The 23693-nt window shown below is 36.9% G+C and overlaps 1 protein-coding gene across 1 annotated transcript; it reads left to right on the top strand.

The window, feature by feature from the left end:
* The first annotated feature begins 523 nt into the window (after positions 1 to 523).
* LOC137296107 (alanine aminotransferase 2-like) lies at positions 524 to 20136 on the top strand. The gene is made up of 2 exons (XM_067827787.1): positions 524 to 2187; positions 12504 to 20136. The coding sequence occupies exon 1, from the start codon at positions 729 to 731 to the stop codon at positions 2181 to 2183; it is 1455 nt and encodes a 484-aa protein (XP_067683888.1). The 5' UTR covers positions 524 to 728; the 3' UTR covers positions 2184 to 2187; positions 12504 to 20136.
* The last annotated feature ends 3557 nt before the right edge of the window (positions 20137 to 23693 follow it).

Raw genomic sequence — 23693 nt, 5'->3', positions numbered from 1 at the left:
TGGAAAATAGTTTGTTGATTTAGTGACTTAATACCATGTAATGTCAGGTTATGTCAGTTATATCAGCGCGTTACATGTCCTCTTACAGATTTACAATAAAGTTGACATATCTAACTAATAAACCTAACAATACAGTGTTAGAATAAAAAAAAAATAAACCCTGCATTTGATCTTTATCCTCTTCTCCGGCTCCGTTAGTAGTTTTTTTCGCTTTCCATTGTTTCCATAACTGTAGCAGGTGTTTTATTGTCGGTATATATTGACATACATATATCACTGAGTGTGCGTTGGCTCAGTGAGGGGGGCGTGGCGTCCTCAATATACCAGGTGTTACGTTGACAATAAACCGTGACATCCTTCGCAAAGAGATCAGAATTTGAGGTGACTACGTGTATAGGTTCAGCCACATATGAGGACGCGCACTTGATAAATCCTTTCACACAACTGTACGTGCCGATCACACTTTATTTAGTGACCTTCCGTGAAGGTGAACCGTGGCTTTACATCATTTAGAGTTATCCGCCCCTGCTCAGCTGACGAAACAACTGGAGGAAGCAAATTGTCGGGACTAAAATAGTGTTAGTTGTGTAAGCCTGGTGCATATAATAACGGTGCGCTACTGGATTCAGACACTTAAGGCTGAGACTGTAGGAAATACACATTACCAACCGACTGCATCAAGTAGTAAGTAATTTTCTCTGCGTCGTTTGCAATATCAGATTGACAAGATGGGTTCACAAGGCACAGACAAGGTTTTGACTGTAGAAACACTTAATCCGAACGTCAAACTTATGGAGTATGCAGTCCGAGGACCTATTGTAACACGGGCCAATGAAATCGACAAAGAAATAAAAAACGGAGCCCAAAAGTCTTTCGAAAAGGTGGTAAAGGCAAATATTGGCGATTGCCATGCAACCGGACAAAAACCGATAACGTTTATACGGCAGGTGCTTGCATTGTGTACATACCCGGATCTGCTGAATAGTCAGGATTTCCCCGAAGATGCTAAAAGCCGGGCAAGACGTATTTTGGCTGGATGTCGTGGAGCAAGCCTTGGGTCCTACAGTGACAGTGCAGGAGTGGCTGTGATAAGAGAGGATATTGCCAACTACATCACTCAGAGAGATGGGTTTCCATCAAATCCTGATGACATTATAATGTCCACTGGTGCCAGTGATGGAATCAAGTCAATTTTGACACTGCTGCTCACAGGAAAGGGTGGAAATGAACGAGCTGGTATCATGATTCCAGTACCACAGTACCCTCTGTATTCAGCTGCTATTGCGGAGTACAACGCCTACCCCATCAAATATTACCTGGATGAGGAAAAGCACTGGGGCTTAGAGGTCGATGAACTGAACAGAGCCATAACTGAAGCCAAACCTCATTGTAAACCACGAGCGATTGTCATCATTAATCCTGGTAACCCAACAGGTCAAGTATTGACCAAAGAAAACATTCAGGCTGTAATCCGATTCGCTAAACAAGAAAAACTGTTTATTTTGGCTGACGAGGTTTATCAGCATAACATTTATGCACAAGGTAGCGAGTTCTTCTCCTTCAAGAAAGTTCTCATGGAAATGGGACCAGAGTACAACCAAATGGAGCTGTCATCATTCATGTCGGCGTCAAAAGGGTTCATGGGTGAGTGTGGTTACCGAGGTGGCTACGCTGAGGTCATCAACCTTGATCCAGCTGTCCGTGTGCAGTATCTGAAGAGCATCTCTGCCAAACTATGCCCACCTGTCTCAGGACAAGTCGTCATGGATGTGGTCACAAACCCTCCTGTACAAGGGGAACCATCCTATGAACTTTTTATAAAAGAAAAGGAGGAAGTTTTGTCACTACTGAAGCAGAAAGCTCGTCTTGTGACCGATACATTTAACTCTATTGACGGGATCACATGTAATGAAGTTCAAGGCGCCATGTATGCCTTCCCACAGATATACCTGCCTCCCAAAGCTGTTGAAGAAGCAAAGAAAAACAACCAGGCGCCAGATGCTTTCTACTGTTTCAGTCTCTTGGAGGAGACGGGAATCTGTACCGTTCCTGGGAGTGGATTTGCTCAGAAAGATGGGACCTACCATTTCCGCACTACCATTCTACCTCCCCTGGAAGAGATTGAGCAGGTCTTGAAGCATTTCCGCACCTTCCACCTGAAGTTCCTCGAGAAGTACAAATAAACAGGTAAATTGTTGTTCCTCCAAAACTACTAATAGCAGCTAAATGTAAATTGTTGTTACTCAAAAATTATGAACAGTTATAAAGTTGTTTCATGAAGAACCCAAAAGAAAAGGTAAATTGTTGTTCCCAGAGATGTACAAATAAACAGGTGAATGAAAATTGTTGTTACACAAAAAGGATATATAAACAGGTAAAATGTTCCCTGAAAACAACAAACAAATCAGTAAACTGATGTTCTTTTAGAAGTGTGAATACCCAGGTAAAAGAATTTTCTTTGAGAGATGTAAATATAAAGGTTTATTGTTGCTCGATACAGTGGGTTGTGAGGAAGGAGTAGTAGCTGTACTACCTATCAAAAGTTTAGACTCACTTACAGCACTCACTACACGTTATGTACATGTATATGGTTACTTTGAAGATGAATTTCTCCACTAACTTGGGGAACCAACTGCAAACCTTATGCAGATGAATGGCACAAGGATTATGCATCAATTTGATGACAAGCATGTGCACCAGTGTGTTTTGGTGTAAAGTTTTGTAAATAATTCACCAACTTTCACTGATTTTAACAATTTATTGAACTCATGACTGTAATCTTTTCAACATTACAAATTTGTTTTACAATGCATCAGGTCATGTGTAAACAGTTCTTGTGAACAGATTGGAATATTTTTCCAAATTTTGTTTAGAACACTTGACTGATGTAAATGGCTACACTAGTGAGTCTAAACTTTTGATTGGTAGTATACTAGTGATCATCAGTAACACAAATGCATCAAGTTAGACCTAAACCAATCTTTTTCATGTTTTATTTGTATTTAAACACCACAATAAGCAAATCTGACTATAAGGTAATTAAGATCTTGAGCAACAATCCACACAATTTTAATTTTAAGTAAATTGTGTTGTAACTAATATGCTTGTATTAGTTGTAATGAAATAGCAGATAACAAACAGTTTTCTTGTTCTTTGCCAGTTATTTTATAAATAATAGTCGAAATATACTTAATGAATTACAGTTATCACAAACTAAAGACAAGTAAAGTTAGTAATAGTTTGAGTTTGTCATACCTGTAGATCACCATGTGGCATGTTAACCTACCTAATCCTTTTGTATATCTAAATATTGAAATAACACACTTTTTAACATTGATAGTCATTGTTTGGGTTAACGCTGAAACGTGCATTTTTCACACAAAAAAAATAATTGAATCATGCAAAAAATATTTTGCATACATGATTTGGACGTATAGATTCTGATCCACTTAATTTTAAAAAGTACCTTAAAACTGAAACATATGGACAAACAATACATTTTAACATGATTCAGGATATTAATGAAAACTTTACATGCAAAAGATATTTGAACTGCATATTTATTGTTTTATTTCTGCATGCACTCGTACAAAACCTTTTGCACAGACTGGGAGTGGGATACTGCCCTCCTGTGAAGAAAGGTTAACTACGTCCCTGTACAACAAGCATACAGCTGCTGTAGGCATATTTCGATGCCCAGAAGAGAAATTCGTCAACAGATAGTGGGTCAGTTGACCAGTGATGGACAGTCTGAAGGAGTTGTACACGGTACTTTGATCTGTTCCACACTGAATATTTATGCAGATTTGTTGTGTTGTGTTGAAACCATAACCATCCTCATCATGCTCCGCAAGTGTTGCATTATCAAGTACACCATGTCAGGTTTAATGTGTCACTAGGGCTGCATAGTATTACTAATATACAGTATATTGCAATACGCTTGTATGCTTTGCAAATGATTATTGTTGCAATACTTTTTTCTGAGAACCAGTATTTTGGCAAAAGAACACATGTGAGTGTTTTGTGATTATCATGTAATGACCACTGATATGCAGCTGTACTTACATTTAATCTCTGAAATGACTGTATTCAGTGACCCAGATATGCTGTGTCCAGCTAAAATGCACATAAAAAATATCCAATTACGCATTGAAATATAATTGTTGCGTACCAATTTAGCATTTATGTTATATACGCAAAATGTTTCAAACATATACGCATGAAATAAATTTATAACAATCACTTGTGTAATGAAAAACACATCGCTTGCTGTCAAGTTGTACTGTTAGGGCTAATGTTGTACTGTCAGTATAGGGTGACTGACTTTTTATGAAGTGTTTAAGTGGCTAGGATTAGGTATGACACAAGTCAGAACATACCTGCTTAGTACACTTACTCAATGCCATATACTTATGTGAATAAAATCACTGAAATACTTGCACATTTGAAAACAGTGGGTAATGGAAAATGAAATATCACCTTTAAAATTCATAACACCCACTTCAAGAAAATACAGTGGGTACAGTACCCACATAAGCTACATCTTATGTGGAGCTCTGATAGTGTACAGACAATCCATAATAGTTCTTCATTATTTCATTGAAATGAAACATAAATAAGATGAAACTGAAAGTGTTTCTTGGTCCCCAGACTGCATTAATTCAGATGTGCCAAACATTGTCTCTGATTATGGACCTTCATGTTCTATAGTTGATATACTTTTTGTTTCTTAAGGGTCTACATGACATCCTACCTGACAGCCAGGTGTAACAATGGGCACTAGAAATACAAAATACAAAATTTCACTCTCATTTTGTATCAGTTGCATGACACACTTGCTCATGTGACAACCTCTTCCGATAGCATTTTATGCTGCAAGATGAAATGAAAAATATACAAGACATTCCTAAGTCTGTTAATTGAAAAACTTGTGAATGTAAATGTACCCAGTATTGATTTGTCTGGTTTGTTAAGAGGTACAATGTTTTTTTATCTTACCTCACTCATAAATGTCGTTTTGTGATTGGCTGGGCACTCTTCAATTATTTTCTTATACCCCACTTACAAGCGTGGTAAATTTCAATGTATCCTGCTACCAATGGCAACGCATTCAGTACTGCATGGTAGTACTTCTTTATCTCATATAAAATTGAATCATGCATGATGCATGGAAAATACCGATGTTTGATGAATGTAAATGGATGGAAGGGAGATAACTCTAAATCTGTTTTTCTTGTGTCGTCAGCAATTTAGTCAAGCGATGGCTACAAAAAGTTTGCTTTCCATTCCAATAAATATTTGACAACGTTCAACTGTAGTCCCTGTGAATATTAAGATGGGGAATTACATCGCAGCGACTTTACTAACACAATACCTATGGGAAAAACAGCAAGATGCAAGATTCAAATCGTTTGTTCCACACACTCTGGCTTAGTGTACAATCCTGTACCCATATTTCAAACATTTCAAAATTAACATTAATGTGTTCGGTAAGATAAATACATTGTCCACTGGTCCCTTGGCTTGATGTGTCCTCGATGTTAGTTTATGTTCCCCTCACCTTTCAGACTCAGGAAATATAAACAAACATTGAGGGTACATCAACTCATGCCCCCCGGTATGACCAGTGAATAACTTATAGTTTTACTCAATTTATTGGGTATACATGAACAAAGAATCTTTAGAAAGTAACAAGTCTTAAAAAAAAAACACACTTGCAGCTTAATGTGGGGTGCAGCCATTTTGAAAACTGTAAGTAATGCCTGTTACCCTTAGGAAGAATAATATCAAATAATCCATGACCCAGACATGCTGTTCATGCTCAGTGACCAAATCCATTCACTCCAGTATATATTCATTTCCTCGTAAGTATGTATACTCCATGACCTCATTTGCATGAAACCCCATTAACCAACAATGTATTCACCTCTCATCTCTGTGTCATCTGAATAATGATTTCTTGTGTGTCACATATTTTATATCCTATCTTAGGTCTAAGAGGGCTGGTAGCCTAGTGGTTAAAGCGTTCACTCACAACAATGAAGATCCAACTCAATTCTCCACATAAGTACAATGCAGTGGTACCTACAGTATTTCGAGGAAAGGAGGAATGTAAACTCTTGAGATGTTTTGCATGCTTCATTTTCACCTGTTTTCACAGGTCATATAATAAACTTTCAGGACAAAAGGGTGTGTGTGCACCTCTGCTACTCCCCTCCTGATCTGCCTATAAAATGCGTTAAGTCCACTTCTAGTGTCCGTTGTGATATTGCTGGAATGTTAATAAAATAGTCATAAGACTAAACTCACACACTCACACTTGTAATATTGACAAAGGGGTACTTTTTGAAATATTCCACCACATCATAGGTTTGTTTCAGAGGTTGAGTGGAAGTTAAGAAACAGATCAAACTTTACTGAAACAGATCAAACTTTACTGAAACGTTTCAAGTGGAAGTTAACAAACAGATCAAACATTACAGAAACAGATCAAACTTTACTGAAACGTTTACTATCAACAAGTGGAAGTTAACAAACAGATCAAACTTTACAGAAACAGATCAAACTTTACTGAAACGTTTACTATCAACAAGTGGAAGTTAACAAACAGATCAAACTTTACAGAAACAGATCAAACTTTACTGAAACGTTTACTATCAACAAGTGGAAGTTAACAAACAGATCAAACTTTACTGAAACAGATCAAACTTTACAGAAATGTTTAATGATATCCCCAAGGCAATTCTATGAGCCATTTTTGCTGCTTCATATGTGTAAGTCCACAATATGCACTGACTGTCTTGGAGACATGTTAATAGCAGGGGGAGCTTGCTGAACGTCAGCCTGTAACATGTTCAGTTTAACACCTAAATGCAGAATCAGAAGTGCCCAGAAATATGTCAGCTTTTGCCTTTCTGTTATCATATCATTGCTAAATTCCAAATCCAGCTTGAAGCCAGACTTACAAAACCAAGGTTTATGAACCAGTGAAGCAGCATCCAAAAAATGAAATGTGAAAATATAAGGAGAAAATGAAAAGCTTCATAGTCTTAGTAGTGTTAATAAAAAATACTCATTTACTGTTATTATCAGTATAGGCTTGATAAATAGGTTATTCAGAATAATGTTATCAAAACCTGTGGAGAATTTACCATACAAGTTAAAAAAAATCATGAATGTTCAGTCATCTCTGTTAGAGAAGCAAGTAAGTCTGCACTTGTTGGTAAACAATTATTTTTCAATACAGTTTTATTTGACATACCAGCATGAGATCTTTGGCCAAATATCAGCCCATGTTATTTTAGACACTCACTTTTCTGACACATACAAGCCCAGAATCCCCCGCTTACATGTTAAAGAAGGGATTGTGGGATAACCAAGGGGTTCAAGTGCCCAGTCATCACACTGATGACTCGGGTTTAATCCCCCACGTAGTGTGAAGCCCATTTCGAGTGTTCCCCACCATATTGCTGGAATATTGCTAAAAGTGGTGTGAAACCGTACCCACTCACTCATTTGTTGAAGAAACATGTTTGAAAGAATTTTCAGTGTTAACTGAATGGAAGTGAGTGAGTGAGTGAGTGAGTGAGTGAGTGTGGTTTGTGCAGCTTATAGCAATATTCCAGCAATATCATGTTGGTGACACCAGAAATGGGCTCCACACATTGTGCCCATGTGGGGAATCGAACCCAGATCTTCAGTGTGACGAGCGGGCACTTTAACCAATAGGCAAGCCCAACGCTCACGTTCGTTATCTGCAACAGTAAATGTAAAGATTTTTGTGGATATTTGTGACAGAAGGATTAGTCAACGAATATGACAGTAAGACACACTAGTAAAATATTGTCCTCTCATGTCCAAAAGATCTATGTTGATATGAAATCATTTTACCACCTGAATTATTCACATTTTGACTAATTTATTCTCAGTTGGTGGCTGAAGGTTTCAAGTGCAAGTTTCAGCTAAGCACGGATGTGATGTGCAAGCAAAATTGCTTTGGTGGTCACACCAATGCTGCAAAAACACCTCCTAGTTCTTGTTTAATCTGTGGCCTTAAAGCATGACTGTTCATTGCATTAAGTGAACAGAGTCAAGGCTGTTCCATTTCATTTATATTTAAAGCTGCCTGTGACAAAAGTAACTGTATTGAATCAGTCTAAACAAAACTTCATCATAGTTTTCTCAGCACAATCACTTTTGTCTGATAATTCATATTTTAAATTCAGCATGAAGGCTTTCTTATATGGGTAAGAAGTTGCACATTTTTAAACCGTACATGTCATTTTTGTTTTGAGTGATATACCTGTAGTAAAAATCTTTTCTAAGAAGTTAGTTTTGATGATTGTCACTTAGCAGTTACACAACCCTGTTCTCTGTGACAAATGTGTTTTGCATATACAGTGAATACAAGAAAACATTAGGGGCTTGTAAACTTTCCATCTTATTATGGTTATTTATACAGGACACCCAAGGTCACTCAAAGATTTTGTCTTGACAGAGGTCTCGAGTTGTTTTTTGGCGTAAGGGTTGTGATAGGGTAGCCTAGTGGTTAAAATATTTGCTTGTTATGCCGAAGACTTTGGGTTTGATTCCCCACATGGACACAAAATGCGATGGCCATTTTTGGTGTCCTCTGCCATGATATTGCAGGAATTTGGCCCAAAGCAGCGTTAAATCATACCCGCTCACTCACAATTGGAGCAGGGTTTGTAACAGAGGTAATACAGTAATCGTTTTAACCAGTATATGTACAACAGTAAGCAGTGACATTATCAGCAAGGTTAAACCAGATTACTGGTGTTAGCTGAATAACCTGGATCCTGAGGACAGATGAGGACACAGTGGTATGACTTCACTGATCCGTAGTGGTCCTGCTGTTTATGAAAATATCAGGCCATTCCATAATCCGTCTTAACTATGACACAGGGCATTCATGTAATGAGGAAAATAACACACTTGTTTGTCATTCCTATGTGCTGTTTATTGACAAAGGAATTTAGGGAGGGGGGTATTCAGTTGTGCCAATGAATTTCATCCATTCAAAGACATACATGTTCAACAAATAACGTAAAAATTATTGGTTTGATTGTGTTGAAATTTTCTTTGTCTGAAAAATAGGTGCAGTCACACAGTGACATTTGATTATAGTATTTAATATTTCACGTGAAAAGTGGTCAGAATGTTTTCAAAGTAGCAAAACAGCTTCTTTGTCTGAAGATGAGGTGCAGTGCCAACTTTGCTTCTAATTTTGTATTTTCTGAAAGAGTTATGTCAATTTACATATTTTAAACCTGTAACCAGGAAATTTGTTTCAGCCAATAACTTGAACACATTTGAATGGATTGTTCTCCAATTTTGAGACCACCTGCATATGTATGAGAGGTGGAATTCCAAGTTATATTTTGATATTTTAACATCTTGAGACCTATCACAGAGTGTATCTCTTAACCCAGTCAAAATGTGCTACATCAAATTTGTTCAACTGATAACTTTACAATTACAATTATTTCATTAATTGGGTTCAGTTTTGCCTATAAGATGTTGCAGTGCTAAGTTGGATATAGATCTTGTAAGTTTGTCAAGAATATTCATTATACATTGTTGTTCACCTGAAGTTAGGGTCGGGGATATCATTTAGCCTTGCTCACACTTTTTGACTTGTTTTTAGTAAACATGTTAAAGCCCTAGGCAAATCAAGGGGCACAGACACCAAGTTGCATAGATCAATGCTCACGCTGTTGATCACTGGATTGTCTGTTCCAGATCAGATTATTTAAAGATCACACACAGATGGAATATTGCTGAGTACTGTGTTAAACAGTAATCAAACTGATATAAAAAAATGTGTGCATGAAACCAGGTAGAGGCATTATATTTGGTGCTTTTCTTTTTCTCTCACTGTCATAAAACTGTTAATTATGTAAAATGGCTTTTTTATGTCACATTAACAGAAGCGCAATTGGATTGGGAACAGGATACTTATGCTGTTCAGTTGTCTCATTTTGCTGAATATTTTAGTTAAAGTGAAATAACAACTGTTCAAATGGGATCCAATATGTAACTTGAAGTCTTGAGATATATGTAGATCCCAAAAGTGGTGCTTTTATGGGTAAAAACATGTTTAGCTCTAATGCCTAGACTGACTGACAGACTGTGTATGGTTTTACGCCGCTTTTTAGCAATATTCCTGCAATATCATGGTGGGGGACACCAGAAATGGACTACACGCATTGCACCCATGTGGGGATTCAAACCCAGGTCTTCAGCGTGACGAGCGAACGCTTTAACCACTTGGCTACACCACCACCCTTGTGCCCTGGAAGATGGGGAATGGAAAGGGAGAAGGGACGTGGGACAACTCTATCTATGCTAGATACCTGTTAGGAATCCATCAGTGTATTCTCTACACTGTTGTATATTTAAGAGTTCAGCCTGACATAGACTCATGAAGCTTCTATAATTAGCCAGCAATAACCTAGCTTTTAAAACATGTAACCAATCCTTCCTGTAACTTCTGGGACATGTTGATTGAGATGTGCTATAATATGTAACAATGGTGGTGACTAATGTAGAATCATCCTAAAACTTACTGAAGTGGTGAAACATTATTGATAAAATTTTAACACCAACCCTCACTAGTAACATAGATTGAGTAAATAACACATTTTTATTTTATTCTCCTGTGTGTGTAGAAATTAGAAAGCATGTAAAATAGATTTGTTTCTCTTAAGCAAATCATCAAGTCATGAAACTCGTGTTTTACTGAAACTCAAACAGCCTTGGGTACTTGATTACTCATTTAAGCCCCAGGTGAAAGTATTAAAAACATCACACTTTCATTTTCCAAGAGGGTAGTTCATTTGTATTTGGCATGAAACATTTTAGACAAACATTTACGCCTACTAATGATGTATTGTATGCATGGGATGGACAGTAATTTGCAATTAAAGCTGGACTTGAAGCAGTTAGTGAGTGAATATTGCATAGTGCTGCATTAGCTTATTTGCAAGGGCAGGCGACTACAAGCAACAATCAGAGGGTTTAACTCTCACAAAGTATGTGGCACATTGATATACATTGATATACATTGATATACATTGATATACATTGACCATAAGCTCATAGCCCAGGATTTACATGGACATGTAAACTCCAGCAAGTTTACAAATTGGAATATATATTTGATTCCTTATGCAAAACTGAAAGCTGCATGAAATCAAAATGTCATTGAGACTAAGGCCAAATGTAACATGGGCTTTTTTGATATACAGCAGTTGGCCAGAAGTGAGTCATCATTTGTGAAATTCCCATATACTTGCATTTTAATTAACCCTTGTAAGACTAATTTTCATGCATTTAGTAGAAGTTATTTTATTTTGTGTGTATCTTGGAACATATTTCACATACATGTCTTTCACCTACTGTTGTAGCATGTTGTTTGTGTGAGTGAACCACCAACTTGTAGTTATGCTTAACTTATGTTCAGCATACTTCTGAAGGCTGTAACTGATGGTATCTCTCTTTGCCTGGTTATTCATGCTCACTGAAGTGGCAAAATATTCCATGCGCATGACATAAATCTGGGTTGTGTCTTCGGGCTGTGTGGTTTAGTGGACACAGGATGTTTCCTGAGATGAGTACCCATGTCACTATACCTAAGGTGATGCTGGGAATATGGCAGCAGGTAGACTGCTTGGCGATTCTTTCCCTCAGTCTTGCATGTGTATACAGCAAAAAGTATTTGGCACACTGATAAACCTTGATGGTGCAACTACATTGGATGTACTGAATTTGCTTAATATCTGTGTGTTGAAGAATAAGCATTATTAAAATAGCAGAAGAATGTCAGTTGAGTTACCAACGTTCTCTTACAATTTTAAAAGTGCTTATTGGGATATTATATTGGGAATTAACACAGTCGTTGCAGAATATGGGGGCAACGGGGTAGCCTTGTAGTTAAGTCATTCACTTCTAACACTTAAGCCCCACATAGGTACAATGTGCAAAGCCTATTTCTGGTGTCCCTGCCAGGATACTGCTTGACTATAGCTAAAAGTGGCATGAAACTCACCCCGTGTTGCAGTATAATTTATTTGTGACATTTGACAACAGTGTGTGAGAGAAAGGGCAAGTTAAACCTGCTATTGAATGCAGCACATGCCATATTTGGGATTTCACTTTCTCAGTATTTCTCAGCTATTGAATGGTTCATTAGTGGGCCCACTGAAGGGTCAAAATCTATGTTATGCCATAAAGGTCTTATAGTGTTATAGAGATGATGTACAACTTGTATGTTATGCCACTTTTGAATCAATCCGTTGGTCATGTTGAAGCTAATACTTGATAATATGCCATGCTAAGGACTTGTACAACTCTTTGTCTGACATTTTTTAAATTACCAAGAGTGTTTCCCCCAAAATGTCACAAATTAAGCCAGAGAGTTATGTGTCAAGGTCATCAGTTTCAAAGATTTTTTATAATGGCTCATCAATTTTATGTTTCAGCGGAACCAGTTCCAGTAAACACCAAGTGAAGTGGGATGGCTATTTCAAGACATCAACTTGAGTGACAAGCTCTGGATAATGATTTTACAGACACTTCAGTTAGTTAGTGTATGTAGCTAATATAATGCACCAAGGAAATACTGCAGGATAAGGTTTATTCAGATGTCATATACAAGGTGTGTGTATTCACCACTTACATGGAGTTCTTCAGAACATATGGGTTTAGGATATTTGTCATATCCAAACATGTACAATTTATATCCACGACTGGTTCCTGGGAAAAGCTTTGAAATTATATTCATGTTTTCCTCTCTTCTAAAGGAGGTCAATATTTTCATTTGTTGAAACAAGTTTTATATAAAACAGAGCTTTGTTATTTATGGTATTGAGGGTTCAAAGTTTGTGTGGGTTGGTCTTTACAGCACATAACAAGAAGGAAATAGCAAAGATTTTATGTTATGGATTTGAACACATGGAGTGCCTTGTAAAGTTAACATTATGTTCGTAGTCCACATTTTTTGGTAGAATTTATCATTTCATGTAGTTTTTTATGGAAACTTTGCTTTTGAATGTACCAAGTTGATGTCATTGTAACTTACAATAACAATTTTACTCACTGTATAGGTAGGTGTGTATTACTTATGAATAATTATATGAGGTAGTCATGTATAATGTTCCTGTTGTAGGCTCACCATTTTGTATATCCATGTTTTGGTTAATATTCCATTGTTATATACAATATATCCCAATGTGCACTTACAGTAGTCCTTCAACATCTTATAAGAATATTAAATGAATCATAAGAACTTGAATAAGCAATGTGTTTCAGTAACAAAGTTAGCATTAAAATCAGTTCTGTTTCAAGAGTTAGGTATGCACTGTTCTCTGTGCATGAATATGAAATGGTTGCTCACCTACATGGGTACAATGTGTGAAGCTCATTTCTGATGCTTCCTGCTGTAATATTTGCCGGACTATTGCTAAAAACCGCATAAAAACTAAACTTCCTCACTCACTCTCTGTCTTCAAAGTGTTGTTGATGAGGCAGATACTGATTTGCAGGGACTGATCTTGTGATTGAGCACAGCCCAGCTCACAGTGATTTAACTAATCCTTAGATGTTGTTCTTTCCTTAATTGTGTCTTCTTTCATCATAATTACTGTAGTGAGTGATCATGGACTACACCAATGAGCAATGACCTTTTTACCAATGAATGTCGTATTTCATATAAAGTTTATCCATTTTGGGGCTGTTTCATACAATTTTTACATGGTAATGTGTGTTTTCTGCTTCTTTTATTCCTTCTGTTTTCTCTTGAATGAGCCGCAGGTATGTTGGAATTGGTACCAAAGAAAATAGTTTTGTGTATATGGCATGAACGTTACAGTCAATATGTTGGTTGAGAGAAATAAGGATACATCTTGGCCAGATTTGCCAAGAACACAATGATTACATGGTTCCATTTTAGAATATTTCACCTTGATCACTAAATAGCACAAGATGATGTAAATGGTCTTAAACTTCTTCAAATCTTTAGATACCAGTCTTTCATCTAAACTGACAGGTGATACAATTTTCATAACGTTGAAAGCAATAGTAAAACTAACTATTGTGTTAAACAGAAGCTCGTTTGGTAAAATGATTGGATTACACACAACCCTGGCTAAATGTTGTGTTTTACAAAGGAGTGAACTGTAAAGTGACTTGATTTTTCTATATGAAGTATTTTTATTGGACATAACTTTAACATATGTCAGTGGTTATATATTTCTCCCCAACAATGTGTATATAGAAGATACTAAACAACCTTCCATGTAATAGCATATTTATTAAAGGAGTTAATGATTTGGTAACAAACAAGTGAAAGTGAGTTTGATACGAAATCTTTAATGAGTTTAATAATAATGGTATTTCACGGAAGTGAGTTTAGTATTCTGTTTATTACTTGCCAACATAAATTGACAGAAACTGAGGCATTGTGACGTCACAACTTTGAACCATTTTGACGTCATACATCAAGAGGTATTACACTAGAGTTATATTGTCATAAAATATTACACTGCAGTATCTTCAACGGGCGAGTAATTATTTCCTTTAAAGACTTACTTCACATTTCTAAATGCTAGAAATCCAGAAATCCAGAAATCCAGAAGTTGACAAAAATCTTTAATTCTGATTGCATATTTTCAAGTGCTAAAACTGATCGAATATTGGAAGCAGAAAATACTTGATGCCAGTGTTTGTAATTGGTATATGTTTACACATATATATCATGCATGTCATATATGGGACAAAATACTTTAGAGATTTGATATTTTTATGAATGATATTTCATCAGATTGTCAGTGAATAAATAGATCATTATTCATGATTTCAAAATTAATATATATCCCTAATTATTTTTGTCCAGTATATATCATGCATACCAAGGTTATATGACCCTGTGTATTGAGTGTTTTTATGTCTTTATGCTTGTTACATGATTACCCATATACAACTGCCTTGTCTCAGATAACTGAATTGTAAAGTCAGTAAGTATATATTCAGGAAAACTTGAAACAGTTAAAGACAAGCTTTTAATCTAGTTAAATGATAATCACAGCATCAGTATGATTTGTTGATTGAACAAACTGATGTTCCTACTTCAAGTTAAAGACTTTATTCTGTATGACCATTGAGAGTATTTATCATGTTTATGAACAGAACCAAAAGATCTTTCAGAATACCAAACAGAATCTGTATAATGTTCTTTGTCAAGGTTGGAAGCATTCATGTTTCTGTATCAAGCTTTATTAAACCAAAATTTTACTCCCATTTCATAGTGCTGGGTTTGGAATGTAATTCTTTGTTGATTATCGATTTGATTTTTGCTTGTTTTTTTATTATATTTGCATGATATGAAAAGGTTGCATTAATATGTTATCTCCAAGTATGACCTTTCTATGGAACTCTTAATATATTTGTCATTGTTATGTTTTTGCTTTGCTATTTTTGTTAATTTTACCCATTCAGCCATGTTTATTACATTCTTGGTTAAGCAGTGTATCATTCAGACATCGTAGGTTGGAGGGGGAGAGAAATTTTGTAAGGAGACCGGATGTTTTTCAGCTACTGCAGATTTCATTTATTAATGAAATGTATGAGTCTAATTAAACCTTTTTAAACATATTTACAGCATAATGAGTTATTTGTGGAAGAAAAAACTTCTATTTTCAATAGCCTGAAGCATAATTATTGTTTTTCAAAAACATTTTCTAAGGTAATAATTTGGTGGTTAAATTCCAGACACCAACCCCACCCATTTTAGTCGTTCTCTGATTACGATGGTTTGTCGGCACCCTTGTCGTTGGTTTCCCAGATGACAGGTTTATCTCACTGTTATGGTCCGTTTGGCTCATAGGTGGACTGATGAATGGCAGTCTGATGTGAAAACTATTAGACAGCATACTCAATGAAACACTGATAATAATGAAACATCATACCAATTCTCTGAGGATTTTGCAGAATTTTTGTCCTAAAAATAAACAAGTTGTTTGACAATCTATCATTAAAATATTGATACAATTCACTATTTGTTGAAAGGGAGGAGTGCAGAGAAAGGGACAGCCAGGTGTGTGAGAAAGCATGGAGATGGCACAGCACAGGTTAATGAAAAAATACCTTTCTTGGCCTTTGTGCAGGTGATTCTGGGTTCCATGAGTGTAATTGTTCTACAAGATCTGTCTCAACATGTTGTGGATTTTTAAGGTGATAATTACTCAGTTATTCCTTATGTTCTGTTGGATAACAGCTGGTGCTAGTTGAAAAGATTGATAATCGCAAATATTATCGATGGGAATAGTTATCAGCAATTTTCATGAAAATGGTGTCAGATAATATGCTTGAATTTTCATGATGAAAATGGTGTCAGATAATATGCATGAATTTTCATGACGAAAATGGTGTCGGATAATATGCATGAATTTTCATGACAAAAATGTTGTGTTAATATACTCACTTATTACACGAAGTCAAGTCTTTATTCATGGACGTCTCTTAACTATGTTCGGGATGCTGTTTCTTCAGTAATCCATGCATAAATATGTCACCATTTCCAACTGATGTGAAATTTTGATTTCGGCATCTTTTATCAAAATTACTTCTCCAGTATTTCCCGATAAGCAGTTGTTATTTATTTATCGATCTTTATTATCTACTTCAGTAGCCAGCCCTACGAACACTGGATGTATTTTAAACAGAACATTATGTACAGACTTTCATTTCTCGGGGGAGATATGTAATGTGTGTTTCCTGGAAATATCCAGTGTTTACAGATTGTAGTTATAATGTTTTACTAAATTGTCTCATGTATAATCTATCTTTTTTGGAAGTTTCTGAATTATCAAGTTTTTATGCTTTTTACATGTATACTACACTACAGTTAAGAATGAAACCATTTTTTTTCTTGACTCTTTCACATTTATATGATGATGTTATGTTGAGCAATGTTTTGATACAGATGTAATGGTTTATGGCGAAAATAATACTCACTCAGTGGTCAGTGTAATAATTTTGTTCCAGGAAATGGAAAGTATTGAGAGCAATGGTATGCAACACATTGATATTTTAGAACATATAAACTTCATAGTTATCATATTAGTCAAGTTAATGTGTGTTTTATATTCGTGTTTAGGCCAGACCAATTGTATTTCTTGTTTTACGGATCCATCTGCCACAATTTTTTCAAGAAGAAGAAAAAACATAGAAATTAATTTTCCCCTCTCAAAAAATAGAAACCTAATGTTTTTATTTGCTGAAATTGTAAATTCACAAGAAAATACTTTTTAGGTTGTTTTTTTTACCCATATTCACTTCATAAATTGCCAAAAGTAAAATACTTTGGATATTTAGAAGGAAAATTGTTTTGATTGAAATTCTTTTTTTTTTCTTTTGCGTCTGCCTTAACGTTTTCAGAGGACAAATATCCGTAAAACAAGAAATAAAATTGGTCTGGCCTTACATATCAGACTGTAGTTTGAGTGGAGCGTCTATTTGGCTGATTTAAACAGTGACACCAAAATGGCAGTTAGGTGAAGTACTATTGTTTGTGTCATGTTCATCAGTGCCTAGTAATTGTCATCAGTGAGTCTACATCATTCTATCTGTACAGCACTTAAGTCATAAAGTCATGTTTCCATATTTGGAAGATGTTGGTTTAATTTAACTGTTAGTGTATGAGTCCTGAAGTGATCTTTGAACTATTTGATCTGATTTACATAATGTGTTTTGAGATTAAGTTGATATTACTCTAAGCGTTAGAATTGGAGTTTACAATTAATGGGATAGGCAGTCAGACTTGTCTTCGTTGACACATGTCATCGTATCCCATCTGCATAGATCAATGCTTATGCTGTTGATCACTTTATTGCCTGGTCCAGACTTGATTATTTTGCATACATCTGCCATATAGCTGGAATTTGCCCAGTGCAGTGTTTAGAAACAAACAAACATGTTATCACACAAATTTGATGTCAGAGGAGAAATTATTTACTTAGAACATATTTGGTCATCATGGTAAAATATGTAATCTTGTTTATTCCTGAAAACACTTTCTTGCAAATGTTGGAAGGAAAATGGCGAGGAAATTTTGAGTTGATACCAAGTGTTTGGGAAAAGAGTGTGCAAAAGAACTGTTGAAAGAAAGAAAAAGGAAAAAGGTGTTATTGGAGAGGGTGCATTGGATTCCGCCAAGAAATGACCATTTTCACAAGCACTACCCTTGTTGGTTGCTGTAACAATATTCAGCATCTTCTGAAGCAGCTATTTCAGGAGGCAGCCATGTTAAAAAATATTAACATCCATCTAAAAAATATTAATCCAGATTGTATTTTACTGTATTATCAGGAAGAAAATGTAAAAAATTGTTCATTTTGACTAATAATTGATTCAGCTTGAATGTCAATGTTCTTTTATCTTCCAAAATGGAATATAATGACTTGGTACAAACTATTACATGTACTGTCCTATTAAAGTACTGGGGTATGCCTTAATGACTGTTTTAATGCTCTGTGGGACAAAAAAAGGGTTTTCACACTTGTGTCCTAAAACTAGCATGGCAGACATGAAATGCTGTGAATGTGAAGTTGATGTTTTTTTAGTTATTCTACAAGATCTCATGACAAAATTCTTCTTGTGTTCTTAGACATGGAAAATGTTTTGGTCATAGAACTGAGGTAACAGAATAGTGAGTGTGTTTTGCGTTTTGTAGATGTTGTAATATGGTAGTGCAGACATTATACATTATGTGCTGTTGGCGAAAATGTTGGTATGCTGATATGAATGTTTCCCTGCTCATTCCTGGCTTTGTAACATCTCTGGAATATTTGTTAACTTTGGATAATAATAACCTAACATTTCCATTTGCTCAGACACGTTTTAATGTTTGTTTTGGGGAAAGTTTTCATATGATGCTTTCATCTATATGACATAGTAATCACAGTTACTTGTATTGTCCTAATGGTTACTTGGTATTGTCCTAATAGTTACATCATATAGTGTTAACAGCTGCTTGGTATTGTCTTAACAGGTAATTCATATAGTCCTAATGATCACTGGTGGTTATACATGGTGTGTAAACTGTGTAAGGTGTTGCTTTCTAACATGTGCTTCCTTGTTGCACATGCTTTTTTGTTGTATTCAGTATACATGCATTAAGTTTGTTGAGTGCTCCTGCGGCTTTAAACTTTTTCAGTGCATATTTGTCCTTAAGCTTGCTGAGTGCACATTTAACCTTAGGCTTGCAGCATGCCCATGCAGGCTTAAGCTTGCTGAGTGCTTATGCATCCTTAAAAGTTTTCAGTGCTCATGCAGCTTTAAACTTTTTGAGTGCTTATTCACACTTACGTTTAAGCTTGTGGAGTGAACATTCATCCTTAAGCTTGCTCGGTGTACATGCATCCTTGAGCATGCTGAATGCACATGCATCTTTAAGCTTGGAGAGTGCACATGCATCTTTAAGCTTGGAGAGTGCACAGGCATCTTTAAGTTTATCAAGTGTACATGTGGCATTAAGGTTGTGCACACATTTTCATATTGAAACTGAATTTCATCAGCAGCTGAAGGTTTTCTCCTTCTTGGAAATAGTTAACACTCAGGTGATTATTTTGTTTTTATACAGTGTCTTATATTGATGATTTCTCTTGCCTTGGCTTGTTTGTCTAAGGAGTCCAATGAGGACACGCTGTATGGGCATTTACAAGATGGCCATAAACATAGTGACCATATATCTGCCAGTGCTTCATTAGTCATTAAATATAATTTGAATTACTTGTTTTTCAAAAGTATTAATAATCTTTTTGACAGCTTGATTCAGACTCTTTGATGTGTATTTTATAGAAAATTCTTTATGGTTGTTATCAGTACACAGACTATGCAAGATTAAGTGTTTATTTAGCAGTAGCTGGTGACACATTGTTCAGACAGTAAACTGTATGGAGTTACATGCATGTAAAATTACTGTAGATCATGTTACATACAAGGGTAGTATTACCTCTAACAACCCATGTATACCCACAATAATCTGTGTCAACACAATAGGAGTGACAATTCCGTACTTGTTTTAACATGTTGTAGGTATAATAAAGCTTTTAAATTTACAAATGTTGATTCTTTGAAATATAATTAACTCAGACTTAATCAACGTGAGAAATGTTTGATAGGTTATGGATGACAACTTATATTATAATGTGACCTTAAGTTTAACTATTGTTAAGCAAGAGTTAACAACACATTATTCATCAACCTCTAAAAGGGCAATCACTCAGACAATATACATGGGTTTCAGAGTTGGTCTCAAGCGTTGATCATGATCAGCGTTCCATTGAGTATTATATGTTTATTAGTGTTCGAGTGAGGCTGCAATTGGTCGGTCCGCTTTTGAACCAAACGGGCTATAGTAGAAGGATCCACAATCATACTTGCATGTGCATTGATATAAAAGTAAGTATCAAATCGCCGCCATATGCCTTTAATATTCCTTTGTGCTTTGCTAAGCAACTAAACAGTAACCAGCACTTCACTAGTAAAGATAGGACAGCGAGATAGCTAACATAATTGTCCTTCAAAGTGCCAGATATGGGCTTTACATACACCGTGTGGTGATTTGAACTCAGACCTTTGCGTTGATGAGCGAACACCACGTTCCTCGGTATTAAGACGAGGATGAACAATGTTGTTGAATTGAACATTTATTCCCCGAACAAATATTGATGTTTTCTGAGGAAAAAATAGTGTATGGTGACAGTTATCTGTAGTCCTGTTGAGACCAGTGACGATCGGGGTTAGAACTGGTCTTCTCCAAAGCATCCTTGTCATAAGAGGCAACTGACGGGTTCGGGTATTCAGGTTGACATGGTTGATGCACGTCATCGTAACCCACATATCGATGCTTTTGATGTTGATCATTGGATTGTCTGGTCCAGACTCGCATTTAACAACATTAAGAAAGAAACAAAAGAATTACGTCATAGAGAATTGCAGTGAAATCCAGGGTAGAACTGAGCAATCTGTGTCAATCAGGTGATCAGGCTTACTGTCTGATCTGTTTGCAGGAAAGGTGTTCTGGAATATTTGCGGAATCTGGATGTTAGTGTTAAACAGCTGAAGCATTACCAATACTTTTTCTGGTGATGATTAGTACGAGGGTAAGTCAATATGTTCATAGAACTCGATATAAAACAGAACACAATGGTTGTGATATTGGTTTTATTTTTCAATATAGTCTCCCTGAACCTCGATGCATTTTGCCCATTTGTCTTTGAGACTGTCTATGCCCTTGAAATAGAAGTCTTCAGATTGGTCTCTCAGCCACCCCTCTGTTGTTGCCTTGAGGTCATCATCATTGGCAAATCTTGTTCCACGCAAGTGAGATTTCAAATTGCGAAACAGATAGTAGTCGCTGGGGGCCAGATCTGGACTGTATTGGGGATGGTTTAGTTGTTCGAAGCCACATTGTTGAAGAGAAGCTTGTGCAACACGGCTCTTGTGGACTGGTGCATTGTCGTGGAGAAGCATGACTCCAGCTGTCAACTTCCCACGCCTCTTCTCTTTGATGGCCGCTCTCAATCTTTTCAACAAGTCAGCATAGTAAGCCCCTGTGATCGTAGTTTTAGGTGGTTTATAGTCTATGAGAATCACACCCTTTGAATCCCAGAAAACGGGTGCCATGATCTTGCCAGCAGAAGGTTGTGTTTTGAACTTCTTGGGTGCAGGAGAATGCTTGTGCTTCCACTGCATGGATTCTTGTTTGGTTTCGGGATCCCAGTGATGAATCCAGGTTTCATCCCCAGTAACCAGACGAGCATGAAAGTTATCAGGATCAGCGTTGTAGATGTCCAACAGCTCACGACTGGATTCAACTCTCTGGTGACGATCATGTGCATTTAGGTTACGAGGGACCCATCTTGCGGATACCTTGGACATGTGCAGGTGTTCATGGATCACTGTGCAAACACTTCCATGTGAAATGCCACACTCTGAAGCTATCTCGTCCACCTTTATTCTCTGATCGGACATAATTAAGCGTTGGATCCGGGCAATTGTATCTTCTGTAATGGCTTCAGCAGGTCTTCCTGACCGTGGGTCATCTTCCAAGGAGCTGCGACCTCGCTTAAACTCAGCTGACCATTTTGCCACAGTGGAATATTGAGGGGCTTCCTCGCCATACACATTGATCATGCGTTTGTGGATTTCGGTTGCATTCACACCTTCTTTAGTGAGAAACTTGATAACTGCACGAAACTCAGTTTTGGAGGTTTCCATGATTTGTGCAGGGTAATCGTCTTTTAAAGGCTCTAACTCTCAAGTAAATGCTCGAGGAAGGTTGGGTATCAGTATACAGAGTCACAGATGAATCAACTCAATAATGACACCAATGACAACATCACCAAGGATATATCAGCACCAACTTCTATGAACTTATTGACTTCCCCTCGTAAATGTGAATAATACAAGTAGATTAACAGTCATGTAGCGCGAGGACACGGTTATTTCTGTAGGGCAAGAACCACAAAGAGATGTGAGGCGATGGAAGTTTCTTATCATGTATTCAATGAAGAGTAATCGAGCCAGGTTGGTAACTCATGATTAGCTGCATACAAAAGCGACAGAACTACGTCATGTCCACGTCATCTGCTTATAAACACGAAGCACAGACTAGATAATGAGTGAGTGAGTTTAGCTTTACGTCGCACTTAGCAATATTCCAGCTATATGGCGACGGTCTGTAAATAATCGAGTCTGGACCAGACAATCCAGTGATCAATAAGATGAGCATCGATCTGCGCAATGGGGAACCGATGACATGTGTCAACCAAGTCAGCTAGTCTGACCACCCGATCCCGTTAGTCGCCTCTTACGACAAGCATAGTCACCTTTTATGGCACAGACTAGATAACCTCGATCCTATAGAATATAGCAAAACCACAACATATGAGAGAGAAAGAGAGAGATAGAAAGAGATTCCTGGTGTGAGTATGTTTTACGCCGCGTTACACACGTTGTATCCATGTAGGGTATCCGGCTACCCACCCCTACGCGGGGCAAGAGAATACAGTGGGTCTGATGCTGTCGCCGACATTAACCAACATGAAACTTGTTGAATAGGGAGAGAAGAGTGAACGCTCCAACTACTAGGCTACACCATCGAGCCTATCAAGCTTTGAGTAATATTTAGATTATTTTAGACATTGTCTTATCAAACTGCCGTAACGTATTTGAAAAATCACATGAATTAAATACATTATTTTTCATGTAGGATTTGTAACCACGTGGAATGGTTGTGACCTTTTACCTCTGTAGTGAGTTAGGTGAGTAGTGATAAGAAAGCCACGTCTTCACGTAACACCGGCACTTCGTTGTTACGTCGGGAATCAAACTCGGGCATTCAGTGTGAAAAGCCAACGCTTTAACCACTTGGCTACCCAACAACCCCATACCATGTCACCAGTAGTAATGCCTAAATATAACTTAGGTTTATACGCCCCGACCTGTATGCATTCCTTGAACCCCTGACACTGTGTTCAAGTATCAAACTTCGTAGACAAAATCCTTTTATAACCAGCCAGCCGTTTCAGCATGTGCAACTGACTCTGCAGTCAGTACAACCCAGCGGTGTGCTAGCTATAGGGTTGTGTAGCAGTCTGTGTTTAAGG

Source organism: Haliotis asinina, chromosome 9 (assembly GCF_037392515.1).
Source record: "Haliotis asinina isolate JCU_RB_2024 chromosome 9, JCU_Hal_asi_v2, whole genome shotgun sequence".
In the NCBI taxonomy this organism is placed as follows: domain Eukaryota; kingdom Metazoa; phylum Mollusca; class Gastropoda; order Lepetellida; family Haliotidae; genus Haliotis; species Haliotis asinina.
Note: the sequence above shows the minus strand (reverse complement) of the source record. Positions and strands in the feature narration are given on the sequence as shown.

Excerpts from the sequence above, each read along its gene's own strand:
- LOC137296107 (XM_067827787.1), top strand. The coding sequence starts at position 729 with ATGGGTTCACAAGGCACAGACAAGGTTTTGACTGTAGAAACACTTAAT.